The sequence below is a fragment of the Ammospiza nelsoni genome, chromosome 25, assembly GCF_027579445.1.
Source record: "Ammospiza nelsoni isolate bAmmNel1 chromosome 25, bAmmNel1.pri, whole genome shotgun sequence".
Classification (NCBI taxonomy): domain Eukaryota; kingdom Metazoa; phylum Chordata; class Aves; order Passeriformes; family Passerellidae; genus Ammospiza; species Ammospiza nelsoni.
In genome coordinates, this window is record NC_080657.1 from 3626939 (window position 1) to 3650563 (window position 23625).

At 47.0% G+C, this 23625-nt stretch overlaps 1 protein-coding gene across 1 annotated transcript in view; it reads right to left on the reverse strand.

Annotated features, from left to right (window-relative positions):
• The window catches only part of GRIK3 (glutamate ionotropic receptor kainate type subunit 3), a 53442-nt gene extending 41970 nt beyond the window's left edge, over positions 1-11472 (reverse strand). Inside the window, exons 1-4 of the mRNA XM_059488596.1 lie at positions 11304-11472; positions 10213-10470; positions 8677-8858; positions 4857-4910 (exon numbers count right to left, since the gene is read on the reverse strand). Of these exons, the coding sequence (XP_059344579.1) occupies positions 4857-4910; positions 8677-8858; positions 10213-10470; positions 11304-11439 (630 nt within the window). The 5' untranslated portion in view covers positions 11440-11472. The remainder of the gene's footprint in view (positions 1-4856; positions 4911-8676; positions 8859-10212; positions 10471-11303) is intronic.
• Positions 11473-23625: the final 12153 nt, after the last annotated feature.

Sequence of the window (23625 nt, forward strand, 5' to 3'; positions counted from 1 at the left end):
GCGAGACAGCAGAGCCCACAGGAGGTGGGAGGGAGTACAGTGTCACAGACATCTTTTATGGAAAATCCTTTCCTTAGGATTTTTCCTCCTGAGAAGATGAGAGGCCTCAGGAACAAAATGTAAACATTTATTATATGCTGCTGTGGAATGCAACAGGTGGATCTGTGATTGGTCTCGTGTCGTTGTCTACAATTAATGGCCAATCACAGTGAGCTGGATCAGACAGAGAGTCTGAGTCACAAGCCTTTGTTATCATTCTTTCTTATTCTATTCTTAGATAGCCTTCTGATGAAATCCTTTCTTCTGTTCTTTTAGTAGAGTTTTAATATAATATATACCATAAAATAATAAATCAAGCCTTCTGAAACATGAAGTCAAATCCTTGTCTCTTCCCTCATCCTGTGAACACGGTCACAGTACAGATCCCTCAGGAATTCAGAGGATTCTCAGAGGATTGTGCTGCCTGCTGCCGTCAGTGGCTGCTTGCAGAGCCCACAGGAGGTGTTGGTGCAATTTGAGTGCCGTATGTGCAGGTTCCCCCACACACAACAGAAGGAAACTCCTGCCAAAGAGCCAAAGAACCTGCTCTTAGCATGAAAGAGATTGGATTGTGGGGAGAAAACTGCCTGTGACCCTAGAAGAAGAGATTTGTGACCCAGGGAGGGGGGACAAGGCAGAGTTTGTGTCTGGAGCTCCCATGGGCCTTTCCATGGAGGATCTGTTGGCAGTGCCGAGGCCCACAGGGTGCTGTGCATGACAGAGTCACTCTGAATGCAAAACGCCAATTTGCAGACTATCAAAGAGGAACTAAGACGCATTTCTTGACATTCTGGCCAGCCTACACAGTCTGAAGATGAATGAGGGTGCCCTTTATGGGATGTGAAAAGCAGAGCCAGGCAGTGCTCAGCTCTGCTGGCTGCCAGCAAGGCTTGGCAAGGGGCACTGGGGCTACTGGGGGGCACTGGGGGAGCACTGCTGTGGGGCAGCTCTTGGCTCTCCATGTGTCTGAATATCAGCTTCGGTGCTCAGGAAGGAGTTTGGGGTTAGACAGCACATCAGGAGCATGTGGCAGCTGATCTGCGCCCCAAAGCCAGCTAACCTGAGGGGGGAGTGAGGGAGTGTGGTGAGAGGCAGTTAGGGGTGAAATATTTGTTGGATGGGACATATTTCATCAGCATTTATCCTGAACAGCTTCTGCAAGGGTTTCCTGGCAGTTTAAATGTGGGGATGTGGAAAGGCAACACCACAAGTCTGCAATGGAGCGTGGGGGCGAAGATGTGACATTCCCTGCTCCCACAAGGGCTTCTCAAAAATGAGCTTCAGTATGGGAGGAGCTGCTGGGGCTGTTGTGTGCTGTGGCTGTGTCTGTTCTGTGCTCTGTGCTGGGGCTGTTCTGGTGGGACACAGCCACACTGTGGGGCCACCCACCTGCAGCCCCTATCTGCCCACAGGGGGCTGGCAAAGTCCCCCATGTGCTGCCCTAAGCAAAGCAGGACAGCAGCAGCACTTGCCAGCAACTGAGACATCCTTCTCTGTGGGAGAGTGAGGGTTTTATGGCTGCTTTGCTTTAACAAGCTTTGGGGGTTTGATCTTTTCTGTAAGCCTGGCCCCAGCCTCTGCAGCCCCACGGCTCACTGCTGATGGATGCAGTGCTCAAACCTGCAGGTGCAGCAGGGACCAAACCATTAATCACCCTACAATGGCAGTTGGGACTTGGGTTTTTGGGCTGTTTTTTAACCCTGAAAAACTGCAAGTGCAAACCTGCATGTTCTGTTAAAGGGCACTGTGAAGAACAGGCCACAATGTTGACTTTTAAATGACTTAAGGGAGCTAAGGGCAAATACAGTGGTTTGACCTCAGACAGGTGCTCATGTCTCTGGCTGGGAGGGGGACAGCAGTTCTGTGCCTGACCTGCTGGAATGGATCTGTTTTTCAAGATTCATTTTTAATCAAACACTTTAGTTTGTATTCCAGAAATTGTTGTGAGAAAATAATTTTGGTTGCAAAATCTGATGATTTTCCCTTCAGAATGTGATAAATCAGATCCCTGAGCTCCAGACCCCATGGTCTCTGCTGCCCATCTGTCAAACAATCACCCCTGGCCACCTCTCAGATCCCACTGGTATTTTGGGTGCTGTCCCTGCCCTGCTGCTCCCCACTGACCCTTCCTTTCATCAAGTTCCTATAGAAACCAATCTCCCATCAGATCCCTCTTTGATTCCAATTTAAATCTCAGCTGCAGCCTGATTTATCACCTCCTGGAATCAGAGGATAATTCAGAATACCAGCTGAGTGTCAGGACATGGGGAGGTGTGGATGGGAACCATCAGATCAGTTTCTTCTGGATTTTCTGCTCCTGCACAGCCACAAATTGAAACAGCTGGTTCTATTTTCCACCTCATCTGCATTCCCTTTCACTCATTATTTTCTGTACTGCAGATTAATTCTTCCCGACACAATTTTGCTCTCAGTGTTCTGTGATGCTCTCCCCCTTCCCCAGTTTGCCCAGTCTGGGCTCTTTGGTGGCAGCAGTGCTGGGGACTGATCCTCAGTGATGCCACATCCTCAGAGGGAGGCTGGAAAAGTGGTCCAGGATGGGTGAGGTGTCCCCACAAGCCTGCCCTGGCACCTGGCAGGGCTTGGCTGTGGCTGCAAAGCCCCATTTTACAGATTGCTGAGTCTTTGTTTATTTTTCTCTCTGCAATTTTGCATTATCTCACTTCAAAAATGTCAAAGAATTAGCAGACTCAAATATTGAGCAAAACAGGAAAAAGTGTTAAGATATAACTGAGTCTATGTGTAGGAATGCCAGGGTACAAGAGTTTCACCAGGGCTTTGAAAAGTGTTGATAAAGGTGTAGTTCTATCTCCAGAAAAAGGCTTTATTTTCTACCAAAAAAAAAAAAAAAAGAAAAAGAAAAATATAGAAATTGCAAAAATACTTTCTGTAATATTGGCTTAAAACATGAGAATTCTTCCTTGAAGAAGAGGGACAGAGAACTACAAGGTGACTGATGATACCAAACACAAAATTAAAAATATCTTATTTTTTGCTTCCCATTAAGATTTTAACACCTGGTTTCCCATGTTCTGACTGCAAAAGGAAAGACCCTTTCTACTTCACCAAAATGTCACATTAGGACCAGTGTTTTCCATGTGTTTTGAGACTAAACCTGTAATGCAGCTTTTAGACCCGCATAGCTCATCCAAAGCCCCCACAAGGGTGGAGATCTGGGGTGTTCCCTGCAGGGCTTTGGATATAAAATCTGCATTTATCTGGATGTAAAATTTGGAAGTAAAAATGTGACAGGGACCAGTGCTCATCAAAGATCCTCCTCCTGCTCCTCCTGTGGTGGAAAAGGCTGATGGGGCTCTTCTTGCTGGAGTCAGTGAACTGTAGTCGTGCTGCCGAGCAAAATGTTGAAGCATTTCATGCCAAGTGTTGATACACTGTGCTCAGTATTGACTGGGGACCTTTTAGAAACATTCAGTATAACATAATAGACTAATTCATTAGCACCCCATGGGTCTCGTACTGGGGAAGCTGAAGCACAGGCATTGCAAGCTAGGAAAACATTGCCTTAAGGAATGACAGATTAAAATATCTTTCCCATGATATAACTGTTATTTCAGGAAAGTGGCATTAATTGTGATTGCTTATCTATTAATTTATTATAATTCCTCTTTTCCCACCTCCAGGCTGTACCTACACATGAAATGTACTCCAGGCTCAGCTGGGGCTGATTAATAGGAGGTTATCTGGGAAATGCTTAAAGCTGCCTGGAATAGATAATGGCAGCAGGGGTAATTAAAATGTCTTTTGCATTTGAAAAATAAATTTTGTAGTTTTTAAGGGTTAGTTTCATCTGTTTCTTTGCTAAAGGCAAAAAAAAAAAGATAAATTGGATTTTCAAAATCGCACAAAATTCAACAGTAGACTAGACAATAGCATCTTAAATGGAGACAAAAGTGACCCCGCCATGAAAGCCAAATGCCTCCCAGAGGCAGAAAGGACTGGCCCATGTTTAACAGAGGGGTGTTAGTGTCAGGCTGAGCTCCCCTCCTGCAAAATAAACCTGCAGGGCTGAAGCTTGAGCCACAGCAGGGCTGCTCCTGCCTCCAGAGGGGTCCTGGGTGCTCATCCCCAGCTCCTGCTCAATCAGGGCCCCACCAAATCCTGCATGGGAACTGTAGCCTTTCACTCTCCCTGTGCTCACTGTCAGTGTGTGGGGAGCTACACTGAAATCAAAGTGGCTGGGAGGGAAAATAAAACCAGAACCCACATCTGTGCACTCCAAAGGAGGGACTGCCCCAAAATTCCCGAAATTCTGTCCCAAAATTCATGATCCAGGAATGGGGAGACATCCTGCAGGAAGAGATGGGAATTCACAAAATCCCCGGAATCCCCAGAATCAATTCCCTAAAATTCCCAGCATTCCTGCAATTCAGTCCCCAAATTCCTAAAATTAATACCCCAAAAATTCCCCGAATTCCTCATCCAAGAGAGGGGAGCCATCCTGCAGGAAAAGGTGGGGCTGACAACTCTCAGGCAGTGATGCAGAGCAGAGTAGTTAGAGCCTGGGGGTCTGACCCTGACCTGCAGCTCCAGCTCCAGCCCTGCCCTCTCCTCCTGGCAGGGTCCCAGGTCTCCCTTTCCTTGCATTTCCCACCCCATTGCAGTGCAGTGCACACAGGATCAGACACCCATCCCACCCACATCCCAGCCCCATCAGTGTGCACAGGTTGTTTTCTGTGTTTCCTCACACCCCCATCAGTGTGCACAGGTTGTTTTCTGTGTTTTTTCACATCCCACACCCATCAGTGTGTACAAGGTGTGTGCACAGCCAGATACTTTACCAGAGTGGTGAAGATGAAGTGGTAATATTCTGTCATCATCCCCATTGCCATAGCCTTAAGGAGAGGAGGGAAAAGGGGTTAGTAAAGGGATACAAGAACAGCCATGCAACATAAAACTCAGAGCTCATAGGTAAATGTGGCAGGAGAGACCCAGAAACACCAGGTTTGGGTTCAAGATTGAGGCCATGGAGCAGTGAAGAAACTGGAAACACCAGGTTTGGGTTCAGGATTGAGGCCATGGAGCAGTGAAGAAACTGGAAATACCAAGTTTGGATTCAGGATTGAGGCCATGGAGCAGTTAAGCCAGGCTTATCAGCAAAAGGTACATGCTCTGAGCTGAGCAGACCTGTGGTCTTCAAACCATTCTGAAACCATGGCAAAGCCTCAGTGTGCAGCTGCCATGAGGGCTGGTGGCATTTCTGGGTGACACTGGGTGTCCCTGGCTGTGCCAGGGTATAGGAATGTGCTCTCTGTTGATGGAGTGACAAAACTATCCTTTGTCCCCTTAAAAAGGAAATAAGCCCAGAAGTTTCTTTCCTCAATTGGGTGAAAAGACACCTCATAGGACCTAGAGAACTTCACCTCAAACTTAAGGATAGTTAATTGGACAGGAGCCTAAAAGTCCTGCCTGAGCAATTTACTAAAAAAGAAGAGAACAAAGAAACTAATTGCTTTTCTGAGGTATTTTACCAGGAGCAAATACAATATGGGTCAGTGAAGGTTCGGCACAAGGATGGGGAGTGGGAATATCCCCTGTCCCTCAGCTTTTGGGGATCAGGGCCCTGAGTGCCCTTGGCCAGCACAACTTGAGATTCCCTGCCAGCCCCTACACGCAGGATGGCTCCTGCAGATTGCTGGGATTTGCATAACTGAGCACTGGAGAGAACAGAATGTCCTGGAAGCTCTTTCAGAGGACAACCATGGGCTGAAGGGGCCTTGGCTGGGTGACCATGTCCAGACCTTTCACAACATGGGGGGAGCACATTTCAGTCTATGAGAAAGGTCACCTTGAAGCTGGTAGCTGGTGATAGGAAGATTCCTGTGGGTTTGGCTGGGATACTGACTGTGTGAGCATGTTTTCTGGAGAAAACACATGCAAGAGCACTTTAAAATCCCCACTGATGGGAAAGTGACTTCAAGTCCCCCCAGGAAATGTTTGCTTCCCTTGGTTTTTTGCTAAAATTACTAGGGCGGAATTTACCTCCGAGGAAGGAAGTGACAGTCTGAAAAGAAGTGAGATGTCAAAAAAACAAGGGAAAAGAAAAGGATCTGGATTGCAAGCCTAGATATTGTCACTCCAGAGTGTGATTTCACCCCAGGTTTCCTGCTCTGGAAGTAGCTTTTAGAGAATCTGGGGGCTGTCCCTGTGGCCATTCCTGTCCCCCAGTCTGGTCAGTCCATCCAGGGGGCTGCAATGAAGTTCTCTCCCTCCTGGCCAACTTGGTGCAAAGAGCTGAAGCAGGGAATGGCACCTCAGTGTGGGAAGCACCAATTAGTGATGGGGAGCCAGTCTGGAGCAAATAATGAGATGATCCCAGTTCATGTTCTACAGCTGGATCACTCTGGCCATACCTGAGGAACCCAAACCCACTGTCAGAAGAAAGCTGCAGCTTCCCAGCCCTGGCAGCCTGGGGCAGGATGCATCTGGGTTTGTGGGGAAATGAATAAATGATCATCCTGGTGGATAAGCCACAGGCAGTGGCTGGGATGAGAGCAGGAGCTCTGGCAGAGCTGACAGGCACAGCTGTGCCCTGTGGAGCACAGAGACTGCTCGGGACAGCCTGGGAACAGACCTGGAGTGACAGCAAGGGACCAAAACTGAGGGAGGATGGATAATCTGGGGTAGAACAGTAAAGCTTCACAAGCAGGACTCACTTTGTGATAGGCTCCTACAATTATTTTTTTTCCAAGAGAGCAAAATAATGGATGGTGTGATGTCTGGTCACTCCAAGAGACCCAGGCTGGAGCAGTAGGTGACAGTCCCATCTGTACAGCTGGTTCATGTGGTGTTACTCATGGATTACTAATCCATGTATTTTTTACTACTCCAATTTCAAAACCTGCCCAGATGATCAGTGCTGTGCTGATCATGGAACCTTGAATCCCTGGAGAGCAAGATCCTGACTGGCACGATGGTATGTGCACTGCTCAGCCAGCATAGGCTGTAGGTGCTCAAACCTTCTGTGTCTTCTGAAGATGTGCAATGAAATTCAATGTCAAGGAGTGGAAATTTTACCAAGGTTCTTGTGAGAACCTTGTTGCCATCCGTGGGGGCGGCAGCAGGGCCAAGAGACTCCAGGGACTCGGTCCAGCCAAATGTCTGCAGAGCTGACTGGTGTAGTGACTAAAATGTTACAAAAGGCACATAATAGCAATAAAATATTAATATTACTGATTCTGCCATAAACAGAATGCTGGGCCTCCCTCAATTTTTTTTTTTTTTTAGTCCATTATTTATTCTGTGCATTGTTCTGCTGCTGTGAAGGGAAGCAGACTCCCCTCCTCTAGGAGATGACTTTGCCTAGCTCGTACTTTCAGTGGAAAAGAAATGAAAGTGGCACCTCTAGGCATACATTTCTTGCTACAGGTAGAAAAGTGAGGAAAATATAAGGTTTTTACACCTCCTAGTCTTCAGCAGATGCAGGTGACCTGCAGGTCGTGGTGCACTGCTCTGAACCTGCCTGATGTTACACACCAGAGTGGCCAGGCATGCAGAGAACAGTCAGGCTGTGGTTTGGGTTTGTGCAACTTCCCAGACTCTGAAAATACATCAGTATTTCTCTGAGTAAAAAATACACTGTCTTTTATTGCTAAGCTGAAATCCATGGCTTCAGGTCCTGACAAAACCCCAACACATACAAACCCAGCCAGAAGGACTTAGACTTGTCTCCCCTAGTCCCCCCTCTCCTCCATCTTCCTCACTCTGCACCAGCGGTGATGAGCTGAGCAGATGGCACAATAAACTATAATAAACTGCATAATAAGTGAGCAGCACCAAACACAACCAGCACGGGAAAATAACTGGCAGGAGACAATGAGCCCCTTCTATTGCTTCCCATAATAATCCCTCCCAGGCTTTCCAAGTTCTCTGAGCACTTCCCTTCATTTTGCATCAAGCAGGCTGCAGGAGAAGGCTCTTGCCTTGTGCTTGCTTTCTCATCCCTTCAGGGATTTATTTAATCTGTGTGGTGGTGTTGTGCTGGGCTGATAGGAGCAACACTTCCACCAGCTGGTTTTTAGCATCTCTGTGAAAGCCTTTTCCTCTGCCTCATATTGATCCTGAAATCCAAAGGCACTCGGGAATGAGGAGGAGCTGGGGTGAGCTGCAAGAATTCCAGTGGAGGAAGAAAGGAGGGAGCCCAAATGAGTGGAAAATCACTGACATCTGGCTTAAAGTCCAAGAACTGCAGATGCTGCTGGGGAAGGGACAGGGGATGCTGTCCCTCCTGGCTGGGAGAACCAGCTTGAATGAAGGGAGAAGGAGGAAGAGGGAAGAAGACTGGGGCTGTGCAGCTGCAGGGAGAGCCATGGAATTGCCCAGCACCAGCCTGGGCTGGGCACTGCATTCAGCACAGCCCCTTCTTCTCCTGTAACATTTCCTTGTTCTCACCCACAGCCACTTTTGGTACTTCCAATTTTTCAGTGAAAACACTATTTTCTGTAGAAATCCAGCAGTGTCCTTGGAGGATGGACATGCTGTAGCTTTTAGTGTGGCTGTGGATTGCAGCCCAAGGTAATGCTGCATCCAGGGCAGTGCCACTCTTCATCACGGCCACCCCACACCCATGGGCTCCTGGTGTCCTGCTGGCCCCCTGCTCACCTGCTTGAGGATCTGAGCTGCCATCAGGTGGCTGCAGTCGAAGATGATGCGGAATTCCCGGCCCCGCTTCATCTCCTTGAGCAGCGGCCGCGCGTCGTCGGTGTCCAGCGGGAGCTGGCGGATCTTCAGGCGGATGTTGTAGCGGGACGGGGCCATGATGAGCTCCTGCAGCCGTATCAGGCCTTCAGGTGTCACACAGAGACAAACCCACAGTGTTACAGGGCTGCCTTCCTCACTGCTGGGCCACAGCACATCAGTGCTTCCCTTGCTCTCCATGGAATGGAATAAGGACTGATATCCATCCATCCATCCATCCATCCATCCATCCATCCATCCATCCATCCATCCATCATCCATCCATCCATCCATCCATCCATCATCCATCCATCCATCCATCTCTCATCCATCCATCCATCCATCCATAATCAAAGCCAAGGTGCCACACATCAACCATTGACCCCAGAGGAGCTGTCCTAGGGCAGAATGGCTTTTCCTAGTGCTTCCCTGCCACCACTGCAGCCAGTAGAGCTGGATGGGTCCCTGCACTGGGTAGGAAGGGGAGAACAACAGGCTGGTCCTAACCTCACAACCTCTGGGATCACAAAAGATTTCCTTAAGCAGATGTGCCCTTGAGAAAGGACAGGATGTGGTAATCAGCTGCACAACAAATTAAAATCTGCATATTTACCATGCACAGTAGCAAAAGGCAAAAATGAATATGCGCTTGGATTTATGAGTCACGTAGATCGTAACGGTCACTTAATCACAACTCGTAACTTCCTACTACCCTCAGAATTCATTTCTGTTTCCTGCACAAGGCAAAGAGCCATGGTGGACTCAGCTGAGCAGGAATTACTGGAATCTGAGGTTGCAAGGAGAATTTCAGCAGATGCCTATTGCAAAGGAGAAGAGAGGAGTGTGTCCCTCTGCACAGAAGAAACACATTAGAATATGCCACAAAGGGAACATACTGTGACCCACATTTGCAAAACAGGAATGTCAAACTGTGTTTTCATCAGCCCTCCCCTAAAGAAACCATTTGGTTTAGTGAAATTAGGTTGGACAGGCTATCCAATGTGGCTTTTGTTTTTTTGGGGGGTCTATATCTAGAGCTGCGCAGCACTTTGCTTTGTTTAACTGTCAACAGCTTTCCTTACGTGAAGAACTTTGCCAGCTCTGTGTTACAGAATTATCCAGAAAACAAAAAAACTTTCCAGAACTGCTTTTGGTTTTAGCTGGGAACTGCTCCCTCCATGCAGCTTTTCTGTTACAGAGGGGCACCACAGTGCCAAAAGAGCCAGGCTGAGGTGGTCACCCCATGCCAATGAACCCCTCCATGCCAGCTCACGGCCCCACTTGCTGAGAGCTTTAAGAATAAAATGCTTAGAAAGCTCCACAGCACTGTGTAGAACTCCTGAGAACCCATCACTGCACGGGACACCATTTGGCTCTCGAGAGGGTTCATTGGAAAAGCTCCCACAGAGTCCCAGGACAGAAAATCTCCAGGATTCCTTCCCTGAGCCCCTCCTTACCCACCTGTGCTGTCGTCGTACACCACGGTGGCCGACCTCCACTTCAGGTACTGCACCAGGTCCAGGATGGCGTGGCTCAGGGAAGCATAGTCAGGATACAGGTTGACATAGAAAGTGTCCTTGTTATCCAAAGGGTGATGCTTCCACCGGAGCTGGATGTGGGGCACTTCCAGGGCGTTGCAGATAGACTGGACAGCGTTGGTGCAGGAGCCTTGGGAAGGTCCAAATATTGCAACGACCCCCAGAGCGAGCTGGTCACAGGCTGGAGGGGGAAGGCAGGGATGTCAGCAAAGCCTGTGGGGGGCTAAGCATGGGGCAGCCATGGGCACAGCCCAGACACTTGTGGGCACTGACCCAGCACTTATATTAGGTAACTACAGCAGTGATTGGGCACAGAGAGAACGATTTATGCCAGGTGGGTATAGACTGGTGGGTAGAGGTGCAGAGGAGTGCCAGGCTCCTCTGAGAGAGCTTCCACCACAAAACCATCTGAAAAGGGGCTGGGTAGAGGCACAGAGGAGTGCCAAGCTCCTCTGAGAGAGCCTCCACCACAAAACCATCTGAAAAGGGACAGGGGGTCACTGGGCTGGCTGGGAGCTGATACTCCCTCCTGCTGGTGTCCCTCCAATAGCTGCCAGCTCAGGCAGCAGGTTTCCTTTCTCCCCAGCCAGAATCAAACTCCACGAGCCCTCAGGTCACCAGCTCACAGCCTTTGCTGTGCAGTCCCTCCCCTTCAGCAATTCAAGTGTGCTGCTGTTATCCAGTAATCAAAAGTGACTGTTGTGAAGAGAACAGAACGTCCACGCGATGGATGTGAGCACTGCCAGGGATGCAGCGACACAAACACAGGCATGGCCTCCAGACCTTTGCTCAGGATTAGAGCAAACCTGAAAGGAGTTTTCTGAGGTTTCAGAGGCAAAAAAAGGTAGTTGTTCCCCTTGTATTAAAATGCCTCTGGAAGGTCAGCTCCAGCAGGAACTCTCATCCAGATAACTGGTGAGAGCAGAACAGAACAAGCTGCTGGTCTGGAAACCAGACCTTTCTTCTGCTGAATAAATGACCACAAAGCTGCTCAGAAGTTTGCTCTGCTCTTACCTTTCTTAGTTGCTTCAAAGCTGTCGTGGAAGTGTATCCTCTGGATGTCATAGGTGAGGGTTGTGTTGGGCAGCAAAGTTCTGTTCCTGTTAATGATGTTGGCGGAGAATCTGAAGGCTTGTTCCTCAGCACTCATCACCTGCGTGTTGGGGCCATCTGCGTACTCAAAGATTCCTCCTGCAAGACAAAAAATTCCACCTTTGAGCCACAGCTCGTTTCAGAAATTCATGCAACAAGGATGAGAAAACTCCTGGAATGTTTGCAGGTGGAGCAGGGCTTGCTTGAGGACCTGTCCTGCACTGAAATGAAGATATGAAAACTCAGTTTTTTTCTTATATCCTGGTCTATGAGAATGTTCAGGCTGGCAGCTTTGTGGGGCAGTAAGAGGTTGTTTAAAGTCTTGGAATATTTTTATGAGCTAGATAAGTGGCTTGCCATAAAACTTTAGGACCAGACCATGGGAAGTGCTCTGACGAGTTAGTGGGTACAAAACTAGCACTGCCCTCCTCTTGAAATCCTCCTGCCTCAACACATGCTGAAGTTTATCAGTTCAGGTTGACTTTGTTTACATAGACATTTGTCTCTGGAAACCATTTTATGCCATGTTTGGGGGACCTTTGGTGCAGTGGGATCTGGGACTGGGAGTCAGCCTTGTAGGAGATGCCTCACACAAGCTGTTGATGAAGGCTTTCAACCCTTATCACTTATTTTTCATCTGGTCCTTGCATGGGAGACAGGCAGGGCAGTGCTGCTGCTGGCAATTTTCAGTGCCATTTTCAATCCCCTTCCCCTTTTTTATTGTTCCTTGTGTTTAGCCCTCCAAGTTTTTAATTCAGACCAGCAGAGACTTCTGGATTTGCCTACCCTACAGCTCCTCTGCTCAGTAATGCACATCTCAGATGCAGCTTTCCTGTGTTCAAAAGTTGTTAATGCCATTACACCTCCCCAAGGGCAACAAGCTCATGTCACAACATGGCTGGGTTTCTTGGCTCTGTGTCTGTGAGTCTTGTCCTCAGTTCCCACTGACAGCCACTCTAATTGGAGTGACTTGGTGCAGGCACAGGTTATGTAATGAAGTGTCCTTGTCTCTGAGATGCAGGAACCACCCTGAGCCCCTCACAGAACCACAGAATGACACAAACCTTGCTCGTATTTTATTCAAAAGCAAACCAAAATAATTAATGGATGAGCGAAATAAGCAAGTACAATTGGTAACAGATGGTCTCAGGGTTCATTAGCAGAAGGAAAAACCTTCCTCTTCAATTTAAGATAGTCCTCAAATGTTTTCTTGTAGACAACAGATGTCTGCTCAGCCCTGCTGGCTTTCAGGCAATGCCATGAATCCTCCTCCAGCAGCCTGAGCACATTTTCTATAGTTTTGTGGCAGTTTGGTGCTGGCCAGGAGTTCCAGTTTGGCCAGAGCCAAGCTGACAACTTCACCGATGGCCAAGTGTCCTCCTGGAAATGTGATCAGAGCCATGGACTGGGTGAAGCACAGGAGTGATGGTTGGAGATGTTCTCAGCAAAGAAACAGAAGGATTTGCAAAACCCCTCTGACTTTCTGCTCCCCTTGATCGTGACAAGTCCCTTTCCTCCTCTTCCTCTGCAGTCTTTGTGCATCCTGTCCCCAGTTGTGAAGTGAGTGTGGGAATTAATTTACATTCATAGACATAAAATAAGTTTGAGCTGTTTCCTGCATGTCTCTGCTACAAAAAAACACTGAGCTCAGTGCTAATTTTGGTAACAGGCAGAAGAATAAAGAAAAAAGAGGCTGAATGCTCATTCTGGGGTGTCATTTCAGTCTCACGTGATTTTCAGCCAGTCACTCTTGGGCAGGTTTTCAATCCAGAGTGCTGAGCAGCGTAGGCAGGAGTGTAGCAGAATTGTCCACGTGCCTCATTCTCACTGGATTGTGCCAAAACATTTGGGTTTTGACTGGTGCAAAGAAAATTATTCATCCACATCAAAGATTGCATATGCTGGCAGCTCAACTTAACTTTCTTAGGACAGAAGAAAGTTCATCTACAATATTAAATCATACACAATAAACAAAACTGAAGTGAGTGTGAGATTCACCCCATCTCTCTGTTCAAAGCTTCACTGTCCAGGCTGTTTAGCCAGTTTTTTTTTTTTTTTTTGTTTTCTACCATTGTCCTGAAGTGATAACTGGTAAATGTTACATTGATTATCCACTAGCTGGCATTAGCCTTTCTCCCAGCCCAGCACTTTCAAAGTTGCTTTGGAGCATGTCTTATTATGAGATAATACAGAAGGGCTGGGAATGTGGATTATTGGTGTTTGATCCTAAATAAATTCCTGTTCCAGACATCCAGCTGGATATAATAGGCTTTTTGGCAGGAAAGAATTTTCTGTGCAGCCACCCAGCACCTTGAGCTCAGGACCAGGCAATGACAGAGCTGACAGGCAGCAGGGTTGTATTTCTGTATTTCCCACTGCTGGGAGCACACCAGGAATACTCTGGGACATTGGGAATCTCCCTGAGGTGCTGAGGGCAGCCATGGCATGCCCAGTTTGGTGCTGTCTCAGAAACTGGTGAGACTGGGAGCACCTGATGGGGCTGGGAGTACTCTGGGAATACTCTTGTGTCACTGTGATATTTTCTGAAAAATCCCTTTGCCAGGATTTTTCTCTTGGAAGCCTCAGCTTCTCCCTGTTTTGTTGCTTTGGAATGTGATTTGGAGATTGCTTATCTAAACATGTGAATTGTTTTTACTTAATGACCAATCACCGTCTAGCTGTGTCAGGACTCTAGAAAGAGTCACAGGTTTTTATTATTCATTCTTGTTAAACCTTCTGATCTATCCTTTTCTCTATTATTTAGTATACTTTTAGTATAGCATTCTTTTAATGCAATATATATAATAAAATAATAAATCAACCTTCTGAGAACATAGAGTCAAATTCATCTCTTCGCTCATCCTAGAAACCTCACCAAAACTGCACTCTGGGAATACTGGGAATACTCTGGGACACTGGGAATCTTCCTGAGGTGCTGAGGGCAGCCAGGGCATGCCCAGCCTGGTGTTTGCTCAGAAAATGGGGAGACTGGGAGCCCCTGATGTCAGATCTGTGCCTGGCACACCCCTGTGGATCCCCACATCCCTCTTGGCTGCGCGCCGCTCCTTCAGAGACGTTCACTCCCATCATTATTTAAAGAGCCTAATAACTGGCTTGAAACAGCTGATTAATGCATAATCTTCATCATGATTACACAGCATAACTGGCATTAATTTGCAAAGCCAGCTAATTATGAAAATAATTGTTGCAGTTCTTCCATTTGAGCAAAATGGAGACGCTCGGCTCGTGGCGTTGAGAGCACGAGGGGTGTGACATCAGCTGGCTGATGGCCAGGCTGGGAGACCCCAGGGGACCCTGAAAGCCTCAGCAGGAGAGATGAAGGAGCAGGGCTGGACAGCTGTGGGCAGCTCAAGCTGATCCCACAGGGGCCTTGGGCAGAAACCTCAAGCAGCTTCCCTCTCAGAGATGAGAGTCAATGGGTGTGAAAAGCTCACAACAAAAGTTTTCTCTTTTATACACCTCATACCCACAAATCCCACCCAAGAGAGTTAAACTGGAGCTCCTTTAGTGCTGCTGTCCCTCTCTAAACCTATTTTGGAAGCTAGATCCCATGTCTTGGAGATCACTGGATGTTGTGTGGTGCTCCTGGCCTTTCCCACTCTTTCCTGTCTGTGCAGGTCTCAGCTCCTCATTCCTTCTTTCTTCCCATCCTGTGGCTTGGCAGAGAGATAAAAGATGGCTGTGACAAGGTCAGTCATACTTTGTGACATCCTCCTGAGGTTCATGAGAGGATTTGCTGCCTGATTTATGCGTGCTGCTCCTTGACCAGTCAATAGAGCCCGAGGACTCCCCACTGCAGCACCAGGTGCTGTTCAACACGCACTGAAGTTTATCAATTCAGGTTGACTTTGTTTGCATAGCTGTTTTTCTCTGGAAACCTTTTTATGCCATCTTTGGTGCAGTGGGATCTGGGACTGGGAGCCAGCCTTGTAGGAGATGCCTCACACAAGCTGCTGATGAAAGCTTTCAACCCTTATCACTTATTTTACATATTTTTTGATGAAGCAATCCATTATTATATCTGACTTCTTGGATTTTAAAATCAATCCCAGGCAGGTTAAATAATTATTCAGTTGTCTTTTACTCTTAAAGCAGACTAATTGCTCCCTGGAGAATGTCAGCCAGCGTATGGGAAAACACACTAATTACAATCAGCTTCGTGTCTGACTGCTTTATGTTATTTTATTTGATGACCTCGACGTCACCGCTAAGGTGAGGAGTTTTCAAAATCTGAAATGAGATCCCAGAGGAAATGCCTGAAACTCCCTTAGGGTTTAGACCAGAGCAGCAGAACCTGAGCCTCTCTTCAGGGTAAAACTGGATCCCACAGAACACCTAAAATCCCATTGATGGCAATCAGAACATGCCCAGCTCTGTCTGCATCCACAAAACTGCCCTGCATCCTTCTGTCCCCAGGGATGGTGCTGGAAATCCTTGGGAATGGTTCCAGGAATGAGCCAGAAAGAGACCTGGACAACGTGCTGGGAACCCTCCTCCAGTGCCCCAGTGATCCCGGGACACGGCTGCATGGGCTCAGTGCCAGTGCAGTTATTTTTAGCTTTGTCAAGAGCTAAGTCAAGAAAGTCAAAGTATTTTAGGTTTTTATTTCTCCCCTCTTTTGCTTTTTACCAAAACAAACAGCTTTCATTCTCAGAAAGAAAATTCCAGCAGCCCCCAGCGTGCGGTGTGATCTCTTATCTTCTACTCCTTATAAATCACGGAGTTATTTCGCTTTGAAGAACAACTATTTCTGATAACACTTTTCTCTCTCCCCCGCTGACAGTGTTGTTCACACATTTAGACAGCTCTGACAGCCTCTTTCCATGTGACATCCAGGAAGAAATACCTGGTTTGAGGCAGCTCTTACCAAGGATGGAGCTGGCGGAGCTCCTCAGGGACACGGGAGCTCCCCTTCCCTCTCACAGCCCTTCCATGCCCTGAGCTGTGTTTTTGTGTTTTTTTTTTTTTCTCTGAGGTTATAAAATGTTTTTGCTGTTGCCTTCTGAGGTATGGGATTTGCCCTCTTCTGAGGACAAATCACTCTATTTTGGGGACAGTATTAGCAAATGGGCCAATGAAGACAGGTACACAGAATTTAGTGTGTATTAAATTTCCCTGAGGCAGAGAGTGGAGAATCTATGCAGAGTCTTCCTCACACAGCTGCCACCCTGGGAAGGCTTAGAGAACCTGACACTGCTGCTTGGCTGAGAAATCCAGTGGGGAGAACCTCACTGTCATGGTCCAGGTCCCCTGAGAGCTGCTGTTTATACAGCTGCATTATATAGAAAATGAGATAAAAATGAAAGAAAGTTCCCTGGAGCACCAGGTTGTGCCTGGGAATGGAGCTTCAGCTCCCAGAGCCTGCCCATGGTGGGGGACTGGGGCAGTCTCAGGTGCAATAATAAGGATGCAGAGAGAGCAGGGAAATCCAGAGGGCAATAAACATCAGCAAAACAAAAAGGGAAAGCTGTTGGGGAAGATGAAATGGGAAAGCCTTATAAATATGATTGCCTGGCAAAAGATTTTGAGAATATGGAAACTCTAAGTGAGATTGAAATGAAAGCAAGCTTTGAGATCCCTCAGTTACTGAACAACTGGAAAACAATGGCATGGCCAGCTGAAGGTGATCCCCTTTGGATCAAACAATCCCCTCTGCTTGCAGACAGGCCCAAGGCTCAGAGCAGACCCTGCCAGCTTGGCAGAAGGGCCCAAAGAGGAGTTTTTAGGGTTTAAAATGTAACCCAGTGTGGGAATGTAATGATTCTTATAGGCTGTATGGAAATGCTGTAGGATTTGTGTCTTGTATTGGATTGGTTAGTGAGAATGAGAATATTCAGCACAGAAGAAGATTTATGGTAATTGTAACGGGAACCTCTCTCTCCTACCTTCTTTACTCCCTTATGCTCTCACCCTCTCACCCTCTCTCCCCTCTCTTCTCTCAGCCCTGCTCTGAGCTGTGGCTGGCAGATCCCAGCAGGGCCCTGCACCCAGGCCCTTTGCAATAAACCACAAGTTCCAATCCCTGGCTTCAGAGATCTCTTGTCTCTGTCCATCCTGACCATCCTACCCCCGACACTCCTACAGAAAGCAACGACAGATTTATTCACAAGAAATCTCTCCTTGCACCTTCCCCCGAGGAGCTGCTGCAGTGAAAAGCTGCAGGACTGTGCTCCAAGGAGTTGCTGCAGTGAAATGCTCCAGGAGGTGCCCCAAGGATCTGGTCCTGTGCTCAGCCCAGCCCAGAGCAGAGCCCCCAGATCTGGTGTTGATGCCACCTGGTCCCCAAACAGAAACAACCCCACTCCTATAAACTGATGAGTGAGGAAAGCAGCGCCAGGAGCTCTGGGGGCTCCCACCCCTCCAAACCATTATTACTCCTGGGCAGCCCTTGCTGGCAGAGAGGTGCAGTGGATCCCTGCCCCAGCCCTCCACAGGCTCCCATCCAGCCCTGTGTGTCAGAGGCAGCATCCTGGGATGTGCCCTGCAGCAGGACCACAGAGCTGCTCCACGCCAAGGCAGTGAGCGCAACTTGTGAACTGATTGAGACAAACCTTCTGGGAAGGAGCTGAAAATAATTCCCGTGTTCTGTCAGTGGGTTCTGGGTTTTGACAGAGCGGCAGGATCTGAGTCCCTGTCCCCTTCAACTGCTGCTGATCATGCACTGGCCCTGTCACTTCAGCGTGGCACTGCTTAATGTGATGCAGCACAGCCACGGATCCAAAGCAATTTCAGGCTTCATCAACGCGCATCACGCAAGAGAGCCCCGGCTCGGGGCTGAGCTGGCCCTGCCCACGGGAGCTCCTCGCTCTGGATGCTGATTGCTAAAAACCCAGGAGCAGGAGCTGCCTGGAATGTGGGGAGGGATTAACCTCGGAGCCGGTGTGTCTGCATCGCTGGCGCTCACACGCTGCCTGCCTTCGCTCTGCGTCTCTTTTGTGTGAATTTAAAAGGCACCAGCCTGTCCCTGAGCTGCTCCCACCCCGGCAGCTTCCCTAACTCTCAGGTCCAAGGCATTTCCACCTGCTTTTGCTGATGACCCCAGATTCATGGGGCCATTGGAGCCCATGATGTACCTGCCCACCCAGGAGCTTTCCCTGTGCCCACGGTGCCCTACAGAGAAATGGAGCCAAGCAGGGGCTGAAGACAGGACCCTGGGCTTGGGTCTGGGTGTTCCTGAGCTCCCCAGCACACCTGGCTGGATTTGCTGCTGGATATCCTTGGGAAGAGGCAGGACATGGAGCTTGAATCCCCCATTGTTGGGGAAGATGAAACAGGAAAGCCTTATAAATATGATTGCCTGGCAAAAGATTGTGAGAATATGGAAACTATAAGTGAGATTGAAATGAAAGCAAGCTTTGAGATCCCTCAGTTACTGAACAACTGGAAAACAATGGCAGGGCCAGCTGAAGGTGATCCCCTTTGGATCAAACAATCCCCTCTGCTTGCAGACAGGCCCAAGGCTCAGAGCAGACCCTGCCAGCTTGGCAGAAGGGGCCAAAGAGGAGTTTTTAGGGTTTAAAATGTAACCCAGTGTGGGAATGTAATGATTCTTATAGGCTGTATGGAAATGCTGTAGGATTTGTGTCTTGTATTGGATTGGTTAGTGAGAATGAGAATATTCAGCACAGAAGAAGATTTATTGTGTTGTAATGGGAATCTTGCTCTCTTACCCCTTTTACTCTCTCCCCCTCTCACCCTCTCTCCCCCTCTCCTCTCTCAGCCTGCTCTGAGCTGTGGCTGGCAGCTCCCAGCAGGGCCCTGCACCCAGGCCCTTTGCAATAAACCACAAGTTCCCAGCCCTGGCTGCAGAGATCTCTGCTCTCTGTCCATCCCCACCATCCTACCCCTGAGCTCAGAGGAGAGACAGGCACAGTGGGTTGGGCAGGACACCCCCAGTGTCCAGGAACTTGCTGTCCCCCAATGTGACCAGGAGTGTTTCTATTTCAGCTGCTGTGACCCTGCATGATGCAGCCAAACCTGAGTGGGAGCAGTCCTGCTGTCACGTCCCTGCCCCAGCCCCACACTCTGGTCCCACCGGGGGTGTCCCTGGGACCCCAGGGTGGCTGGTGCAGGAGCTGATGGACAGAGATGCATTCCCAGTGCCTCTGGTTCCACCACATGGTGCAGCAGGAGGCAGAGCCAGGTACTTGCTAAGTAATGCCAAGGAAATGAATTCAACCAGAAAATCAGACGCACAAAGTGTGAGTGTGTCCCATGAGGAGGGATTTCCCACCTGCCAGGACAGAAATCCCATCACAGCAGGCTGAGCCATTCCCAGGAGACGGTGTCTCCTTCTTTTCTCATTTTTGTATTGAATATGCAAAATCCTATTTCATTTGCTCTGAATTAGGCACTTCATGTCACAGGGGGTGACATTCTTCTATGTATAAGCTGCTTAACAGATGAGCAGTCAAGTGGCAAAGCAATACATTATTAATGCTTCTGGTTAAATTAACTGATTAAAACCACTGGAGCTAAAATGTATGTATCAGCACTTTACTCTCACTAAATGAGGAATTAATGGAACATGGCAGGTTGTGTTTTTAATGAACAGCAGATAGGGAAGGTCTGGAAAGGTTTGTCACTGCTCCTGGGGGTGACCTGTTGCATCCTCAGCTGGATGCTGGCACTGCTCATCCCCACGGGCTGGGTTGTCACCCTGATTTTTGGAGATTTTCTAAGCCTTCTAGTGTTTACATTCTTGTAATGAACTTTCTCACACACTTTCTGTAAATAACTCATTGTTTTTCATTCTTTTATGGAGGAGGAGAAATTTCACAGACTGTTGGTTTGTCAAGTGTCATTGGAGAGGTGGCACTGTCACCCTCCAATCCACTGTCACTTTTGGAAACCTATAAATGTTGGAGTAGAAAATAAACTTCCCTTTTTTCACCTTGAGAACAGCAGTGTGTGCACACTGTGGTTTTTTTTGTCCTATAGTGACACCGGGACATGGCCAGCACAGAACAAAACAGGCTGTGGTGTTACCCTGATATTTTCTGAAAAAATCCCTTCACCAGGATTTCTTCTCCTGGGAAGTTGATAAACATCAGAGAAAAATGTAAATAATAATTATCTGATCCTCTTCTCCTGTGTTTGCTGCTTTAGAATGTGGTCTAGAAGGTCTAGAAGTCGTTTACCACCAGATGTATCTTTGATTGGTTCCATATTAATTATTTTTACTTAATGACCGACCAATCAAACCCAGCTGTAAGTGACTCTCTGAGGAGTCACAAGTTTTTATTATTCATTCTTTTCTAACCTTTGGATATATCCTTTCTCTTTCTTTAGTATAGTTTTAGTATATTATTTCTTTTAACATATTATGATATGATATTATATGATTGATATGATGTGATATGATTGATATTATATGATATGATGTAATGTGATATAATGTAATGTAATATAAAATAATATATTAGTAGGTAATAGAATACAATATAATGTAATATAACATTATGTAATATAATATTATATGGTATTGTATAATACAATATGATATAATGTAATGTAATGTAATGTAATCATTAAGGAATCTGTTGCTAACTTAATTTATTTCTGCTGTAGCAGCATGGAAGGCTTTTGATCTGAGATAATGAATAGAATAGAATAGAATAGAATAGAATAGAATAGAATAGAATAGAATAGAAAAGAATAATACAATATAATGTAATACAATATAATATTATGTAATATAATATGATATTATATGTATTATATAATACAATATAGTATGATGTATATTATACAATATGATATGATGTAATGTAATGCAATATAATATCATATCAATCATAATATAATAAATCATCCTTCTAAGAATACAGAGCCAGCTTCATCCCTTCCCTCATCCTCAAACCCCACACTGAGGGTGCTGGGTGCTGTTTCTGAGGGTCCCCTCACAGACACCACACTGCGCCTCCTAGAAACAAATTCTCCTTGCAAACCCTCCTCGTTTGGCCTAATTGGCAGCGTTTCCTGTGCCTTGCTCTGAACAAGCTGTTCTGGTGTTGCACGTTTGACATCTGAGCGTTCGCGTTCGCTGCGGCGTCACCCCGGCCAAGGGAGCGGATCAAAGCGCTAATCTCAGATCAAAAGCCTTCCGTGCTGCTACAGCAGAAATAAATTAAGTTAGCAACAGATTCCTTAATGATATTTAAATTTCTAATTTGCATAACACATGATTAAAATGAAATGGGCTTGCTTGCTTTTTTTTTTTTTTTTTTAAGCGGCTCAATTAATTGAAAAAAAAAAAAGAAAAGAAAAGCTGCATCATAATCTCAGAGGAACAGATTTCCTATCAAGATAAAGGCAAGGAAAATGCCACGAATCTTTTAATTTACACAATATTCAGCTCACAGGAAATGCAAATCTCCCAAAGTAGCAGTGGGGTTGCAGCTTCAGAACTCCCCTAGGGACTGATGTCCCAATGACACCACGTCCCATCATTGCCCTCCTGGCTGGGAAAGGCTCCCACGGGCTCTGAGTGGTTTATTTCTCTGCAAAATTATTTCTCTGGCAGCTTTGGGCTCCTTGTGCTTGTTTTGTTCCCACTATGGGACACCTCACCAGGTATCTGGGCTCCCTGGCATTATTTACCTGCTCGGATTTGTGAATGAGCTGCCCAGAATTCAACCATGGTGTCAATTCCAGCCTCCACTCTCTGCCACCCCACTGCCAGCTGGACTGGACTGTGCCTCCGGTCCCCCCCATGCCCAACCCTCTCCTCCCATTTCTTAATTTTCAAAACCTCACTGGAACAGCCTAAACTCAGCAGATGTGTCCTGGCAATCACTGAGGCTGGATAAATCAGGCACACTCAAATGTCACTTTTATGGCTGTGCTTTGAGCTGAGAGCATGTGTTACCCTGCAATATATGGGGGGAAAAAAGGGGTTGAAAGCTTCAAATTATTGTAGATGTGTAATCCAGGGTTGAGGTGGCATGGCTGGGAGTATTTTCTGTGGGGTTTTCTTGCCCTGTGGAGGGATCTGGGGTGTCCATTGAGGTGAGATACAGAGCAGTGAGTGAGGCCACACTGAAACACAAATCCCACCTTGTGCAGGGCTTCTAATAAAGCCTGCAGGGTGATGAAATACTCTGGATTTCTCTTTATTGTGTGCTGGCCCCATGTCCCCCTGCACACACTCCCCAGTTTGGGGAGCAGAGACTCCTCTGAGCAAGTGACATTCTTCCAATTCATCCCAGTGCAAACTGGGTCCCAATGGTTCATTTATGAAAATTCACTGTAAACTGAATGCAGGGTGCTGGAAACCAAACCCTCGTCTTTTGGGAAAAAAATTGTCTTCCCAGGTAAATTGGATTTTGCAAATCTTTGAGCTCTGCACTGGGAGACCCCATTGGCTGCACACAGACCTGCCAAGCTGAATTAAAATGCCAATTATTGCATGTTAATTAAATTTTTCTCCAATATTCATTGCTAAGACGCAGCTAATAAATGTTAATACCCAACTGGTATGTAGCATATATTAGGCACAAGAAACCTGCATTAAATCCTGTTTTCCATTCACAGTGTAGCCAAACACCAACAGTCAACTTGTTTCTCACTCTTGCATTGATGCTTCCAAAAATTGGGGCCTTGACTGAGACAAGGCATTGAATGGCAAATGCAGTTCTGCAAATATTATGACACATTGTTTGTCATCTGCCCTAAATATTTAACAGTTCCATTTTGCAAGATTTTTTTGCCACATGCTGAGTATTTGCTCCTGATAGAAGCTAAATTTGACTGATGGAATGGATTCCATTCAGGAGCTGACAGCCCCAAAACCTTGTGAGGATCTTTGCTGTTGGCATCTTCTGTTTAAAAGAAAGCAGAGAAGGGGGGAAAAGAAAACCCCACAGAGTGCTCTGGGAAAATTGTTCCTGCTTAATCCCATCTCCTCTCCTCAGAAAATCCTTCTTGTGGGAAGAGATCAAAGGTCTGTAATAGATTTCAACAGGTCTCCAGGACGTGTGGGATGCAGTGTGGAGCTCTGCAGGATTGACCTGCCCCTGCTGCTGGTGCTTGGGGCAGCCAAAGGTGTAATTGGGAGATTCAGAGACTGATTTTGCCTTTTCCTCTTCCTATTTTAATGTTTTAGTGTTGTTCAGCAGAGGGAAAAAACAGATTTTGTCAGGATGTGGCACTTGATAAGTACAGGAGGTGGGGGCAGCACAGGGGCCCACACTGGGACCTGTGAGAATAAAAGCTCACAATT